Source organism: Branchiostoma floridae, chromosome 14 (genome assembly GCF_000003815.2).
Source record: "Branchiostoma floridae strain S238N-H82 chromosome 14, Bfl_VNyyK, whole genome shotgun sequence".
Classification (NCBI taxonomy): domain Eukaryota; kingdom Metazoa; phylum Chordata; class Leptocardii; order Amphioxiformes; family Branchiostomatidae; genus Branchiostoma; species Branchiostoma floridae.
In genome coordinates, this window is record NC_049992.1 from 877,496 (window position 1) to 883,768 (window position 6,273).

At 48.0% G+C, this 6,273-nt stretch overlaps 1 protein-coding gene across 4 annotated transcripts in view; it reads right to left on the minus strand.

The window, feature by feature from the left end:
- Positions 1 to 115: 115 nt before the first annotated feature.
- Positions 116 to 6,273, minus strand: part of LOC118430466 (kelch-like protein 21) — a 29,956-nt gene continuing 23,798 nt past the window's right edge. For all 4 annotated transcript variants that reach the window (XM_035841345.1, XM_035841346.1, XM_035841347.1 and 1 more), the window contains exons 7-9: positions 5,890 to 6,070; positions 5,227 to 5,424; positions 116 to 1,119 (exon numbers count right to left, since the gene is read on the minus strand). In XM_035841345.1, coding sequence (XP_035697238.1) covers positions 798 to 1,119; positions 5,227 to 5,424; positions 5,890 to 6,070 — 701 coding nt within the window. In that variant the 3' untranslated portion in view covers positions 116 to 797. The remainder of the gene's footprint in view (positions 1,120 to 5,226; positions 5,425 to 5,889; positions 6,071 to 6,273) is intronic.

Here is a 6,273-nt window from a genome sequence, read left to right on the forward strand (position 1 = left end):
GCTCTGCGATCTCGGAGATCTCCTGCGACTTGTCGCTTATGTTAAGAACAAGTTTCGCTGCACCGCGACCGTCGTAAGACTCCCGAAAATTGCCGGCGATCCCTTAAAATCGCAAGATGCTCGTGAGAACACCGGACGTCTTACTCACGAAAATGTCATTTAGAGTTCATAAACTAGTCTTCCGATCGAATTGCGCCTAATGTGAGGCGGGTATAATAAATGCCCGAAGTTAGCGATCGTATGACGATCTCACGACATTTTTGACCGCGCTATGTCGGATAGTGGTCACATATGCCGGACAATGTTTCCGTCCTAGGATCTGAGCGTGGCAAGATATCAGCAACCGCTTCTGGCTAACGTCACATCTCCCAGCTGGGGCCCGGTCTCCAGAATGTCCTCAAGTCGTCGCAAATTTGTTCTACTATGGATACGACCAGGCTCTCAAAAATCAGGTTTCCAACCCCAGTCACCCGGCAATGATGCCGACACCTTCACGACTGTTCTAAGAATGTCCCCAATCTGTCGCAGACCTGTCGCACGACTTATGGACCGGGGAATCCTCACAAATCAAATCTCCAACTCTGGCTCGAGTAAGTTCGGGTTCACGATTTTATACAACACACTCACGATTGTTCTAAGAATGTCCCAAACCTGTCGCAAGCCTGTCGTGCGACTTATGTGACCGGAGAATCCTCACAAAGTTTTCAACTCTAACGATTAAGTTCGGTTTCACGATTTTGCACGGCTGCAGCACGAATGTCCTCAGTCCGTCGCAAACCAGTCGTACGACTCAAAACTCAAGTTTCCAACTCAGGCCACTCTATGAAGTTGGGTTTGACGATAGTGACGCATCCGGAGTAGCACCTGAGCTGAGGGACCGTCCCCACGTTGGTCCACGCGTCGCCCTCGGGATCGTAGCACTCCGTGATGTCCGTGAAGTAGCCTCCCGAGACGTAGATCTTGCCGCTGACGGCGCCGATGGTGCCGTTCCCGTGCTCCTCGATCATGGAGGCGGCGGGGTTCCACTCGGAGCGCGCCGGGTCGAACACGTACATCTCCCGGGAGTCCGCCCCGATCAGGTAGATCAAACCGTCCAGGCACACCGACTGCAGGCAGTACCTAAAACAGACACATATTTTAAGTGTCACTGACGAAGGATAGTGGATTCTATCCGAAACGTCTGACCGTTTCAAAACCATATCCAGTTGCTTGAGTAACTACTTTTTGGCGCAGACATATTTTAAGTACAAGATAGAGTTTAAAAGCTTTGAAATGTTTACAGGACTTCTGATTGAAGAAAAACAAGCTGATTCAATGTGTGTGTACCTGCAACAGATGCGACGGGGAAAAACGTTGAAGTATAAACATAATAGGTGTAAAGTAGGATGTGTTTTAAACTTGTTAAACGTTATACAGCACTTTTGATTGGAGGAAAAAATTTGAGTTCTTCGTAGGGATGTGTGTAAAATGTTATCATTGTAATACATGTAATATGTGATGTCACTGTACTACTCCTCAAGGCCACAAAGCCGCGCTTATCAAGTTGTGATTTTATATTGTCTTGTATTTATGTTTGATTTGAGAGAACTGGTTTATTTATTTAAACACACAATGACATGTACAAGATTATAGTCCGAGGACTAAATTGCCTCGTACATTCTACAGGAGAGGCTGGCGCTTAGGACTAAAACAATGGAATGTCTTGCCTAAGTGGATTAATCTAAATATACTTATCACAATTTCTACTACACATTTACAATTTAAAAGTGTGGATCTGCACACCATCAGGTAGATATATATCTATGTCAATTATAAAATCGATCTCATTCTGAATGATTAAAATGTGACACTTCAAAGTCTAATGTGAGTTTAACAGATCGATACAATAAGGCAGCGTGGTATTCCTGAAACGCGATGTTCGGCACTTAAACTGGCTGAAGTTGTCGGAATTTCTTAGGTCCCTACCATGTGCCTCAGAGCGGCGTGGTGGTAGCCAGCAGTTGAAAACCTCAGAATGAACAATAGATCTGGCATACTTCAGACAGAGAGCTTTACGCCTTACATGCAGAGGTTCTAGTTTACAAATCAGTAGTGCTGAACTGTAGGAACTGAAAGAGCGACCAAGAATGATCTTACAGGCCCTGGCTTGGACACGCTCAATCATACATGACAGTTCTACTGTAAGCCCAGGGTGCCAAACCTGGCAGGCGTATTCCAGGGTGGGGCGGACAAACCCTATGTACACAAGTACTAAGTCGCTAGTGCTCAGACCGTGTTTCTTCAAACACCTAATCATGTATAGACGGCGGTTAGCTTTGCCCACAATCATTATCACATGTGCAGTCCACTTCAAGTTTGCTTGTAATATTACACCAAGGACCTTGGCCTTGTGCACAACTTCAAGTTCAGATGCACCAACAAACAGTCTGGGAATTTCGGGTGTTTTTCGCAAGAAGCATATGAACATCACCATGCATTTAGTTGGGTTGAGCTGCATATAGTTTTTGTCAGTCCAGCTGACTAGGTTGTCTAGGTCGGTTTGTACATTCGACGGGTGTGACGCTAGTCTGGCCTCTGCAAGAGACGTATCGTCAACATATTTCCAGGCCTCTGCTGAAGTGTCATCTTGGGGGGCTGCATCGTTTATGAGGGCAAGGAAGACCAGGGGACCAAGCTTTGTGCCCTGGGGTACTCCACAGGTGAGCGTTTCCCACTCTGAATGTGTTCCTTTGTATGTGACACGTTGCTGCCGGTGCGAGAGGAAGTTGCAGACCCAAGGGAGGATGGACCGGCGGACTCCAAGTTCAAGGAGTTTGTTCATTGCCGTCAGGTGATGTACTCGATCAAAAGCACGCGTGAAGTCCGTAAGTACCAAGGTACTAATATGTCCGGGTTTGTCAGTAGCACAGGCAAGGCTGTGAACGAGGCTAGTAAGGCAATGTGTCGTGGACCTTCCCCGAAGTGAGCCGAACTGCCGGTTGTCAATGTTAGGTAGAATGTCCTGTAAACACCATCTGGTCACAAACCCTTCACATATCTTAGCAAAGATGGAAGTTAACGAGATCGGCCGTAATTTGTCAAGGCGTGGTGGGTTCTCTTTCGGAACAGGAACAACGTTGGCTTTCTTCCATATGGAGGGCACCGATCCTTCAGCAAGAGAGGTGTTGAAGATGTCAGTCATAGGCGAGCTCAACTCAAACGCAAATTCCCGCACTAGTCTGGGAGAGATGTTATCAACGCCGGCAGCCTTTCCTACCTTCACTTTCCGGAGTTGGTGGTACATATCCCACACTGTGACCACCGGGGGAGGGCTACACGCAGGCAGGAAGGACGGCAGTTCGTCTAGCGACAGCGGTGGGAATTGCTGGGAGGCTGCTGCCAAGTACGTGTTTATGGCATTAGCCGCTTCTTTGGGATTAGTGTTGTCAACGCCCAGGATTTGGTTGCCTTGGTCACGACGTATGCCGGTCATGTCTTTAATGTTGCGGTACCATTCCTTGGGATCTGCAGCCTTGAGGTGTTCAACCTTGTCCCGGTAGTGGTTTCGTTTAGCAGTGGAGATTTCCCGTATAACCCTGTTCCGATACCGTTTCCAGGCACTTGTGTTACCCTTGTGGAAAGCCTTCTGGCGTTTCTCGATTAGGGCTTTGATACAGGGAGTGACCCATGGTTTGTCTCTGCAGTGGAGGCGCACCACTTTAGTCGGAAAGTACTTATCCACCGCACACTTCAAAGTACTGTAGAAGGCATCGCACTTGGACTCGGCAGAGGTGGCTAGCAGAACCTCATCCCAAGAGTGAGTGGTGATCCAAGATCCAAACGCCCTGGAATCCGAGTCACGCATCGGACGGACTACCTTCTTGTGTACAGTGTTAGATGTCTGTCTGTGTTTCCCTGGCATGATGACACAGACGTGGTCACTACGACCAATGGGGGGAGCTGTGACGGGAGATTCGTATAAGCTACTCACATTAGTCAGTATCAGGTCCAGGACAGCTTCGCCACGAGTTGGGGCTTCAACGACTTGCTGAAGTGAGCTGAAACAGCAAAGATCAGAGATGTCCAGGCGGTTAAAATCTCCAAGTATGACTAGTCCTATATCTGGATGGGAGTTCCGCAACAAGTCGATGGACTCCGACAGGTGTTCAAGCAAAACACCTTCGTGAGGTGAGGCTGGGGGGCTGTATACAGCACAAAGGGCCAGGGATGAGACCTCCCTCGGAAGCCGTTTTGGCCGAAGGTGTACCCATGCGCATTCCAGTTCCTCAGGTACAACCAAGTCCAGAGGCCTGCTTGCAATATCGTTTTTTATGTATATTGCAACTCCACCCCCTCTCCTCTCGGTACGGTCTTTACGAATCTGACTGTAGCCTTCAATGCATGATGCTTCAAGAGGTAGATCGGCAGAAAACCACGTCTCCGTCACTACTGATACGTCGATCTTGTTAGACGTCAGAACAATGTTAAGTTCATCAAGCTTGTTGGTCAGTGAGCGGGCGTTCGTCAGCAGGATTTTTGGCATTCCATTCTGACGAGGCAATTCAATCCTGCTTGTTTTGATTGGACGCAGCTGTGCGATTCGGTCTCCACTATGTTTTATCTCCAAGCCTGATTTACATGTAAATGTTGGGGAGGGGGAAGGACGATTGCCGACAATCGTAGTGATCTTGCGTACCTTATTTCTCCCTGCCTTTGTCCCTCGAGGTCTACGCAACAATCCATGAAATCGGAGACTGTCTTTGATTCTTTCCCGAGCCTGTTGATCAACCGTGGGTATAGCCCGACGCAGACTCCTAAGGAATTCCAAAGAGTAACGCAAGGTACCAGGGGACGCCATTGTTCCAGGTACCAACAGGCCGACACAGTTCCTCGGTGATGCGTCTAGAATCCCACAAAGCTCGGAAATTTCGGTCCTGGACAACCTTCACACTTACAGGTAACGCACAAGACATAAATATTGCACATCCCAAACACAAAAGACTGGTTGAAGACACCAGAAAGGGCTCCTACAGGGGAGAGGTGAAAACCGCGGCTGCCCCTGCAGGAGCGCCACCTAGACATTGATTTATTGTATATTAAGTTATATTCTGCTTCTAATTGATATTGTAAACTTTACCTTTATTTTTTTTTTTTTTTTTTTTTTTTTTTGTAATGTTCAAGCTTGATAAACACATAAATAAATAGAGGTCAATTATGACGTAAAATTTATCATTAAGTATGACGTACTTGTGCGCAGGCATGGAGGGCGGCGCCTCCAGGTTCCAGGACTGAGTTTTGTGGTTGAAGATCTGCAGTTCCAGCGTCTCGCTCTCGGGGGCGCTGCCGATCACGTACATGTTACTGCCGTGCGCGGACAGGGTGAAGTCTTCCATGGCCTTGGGCATCGGGGGTGCCGCGTGCCATTCGTTAGAGAACGGGTCATATCTGTGGGGAAAAACGTACATGTTACTGCCGTGCGTTATCTTTCTATTGTTTGGGGTCTTACAAGCCCATGTGGGCCGGGCGACTCAAAGGTTGCAAGGCACAATGATAAACATTCATTCATTCAATCATTCACGAAGACGAGATTTTCAAACCTTGACAAACAAGCAAACAAACATACAAACCTTTCCACGTCTGACAGAGCAGAAGCTTTGTCGTGACCGCCGACAGCGTAGATGTGCTCGCCGAGGACTGCAGTGCCGTGACGGTATCGGGTCGCATTGTTTCCAAACAAACAAACAAAGAAACAAAAAAACAAACAAAAATACAAACCTTTCGACATCTGACAGAGCGGAGGCTTCGTCGTGCCCGCCTACAGCGTAGATGTGCCCGCCGAGGACCGCAGTGCCTTGCCGATATAGGGCCGCGATGTTCCAAACAAACAAACAAACAAACAAAAATACAAACCTTTCGACATCTGACAGAGCGGAGGCCTCGTCATGCCCTCCGACAGCGTAGATGTGCCCGCCGAGGACCGCCGTGCCGTGCCGGTGTCGGGCCGTCAGCATGGGAGCCACTTTCACCCACTCGTCAAACTGCGAGCTGTACCGCCAGGTGTCCGGAAACACGTTCTTACCGTCGGAACCACCTGGAAACACAACGAAACGATGGTTATTCCTGAACTGTAAAGTCCTTGTTTTTTTAAAGTTGTAAGGCTTGACTGTACGCTCAGTGTCGGGAACACGTTCACAGCAAAAACGACATAAACCGTCTGAATGCTGTTAAAATAGTTGAAAAGGGTAAACTAAAGGAGAAGAATAATGAATGAATGAAGACCTTTATGTACAATTG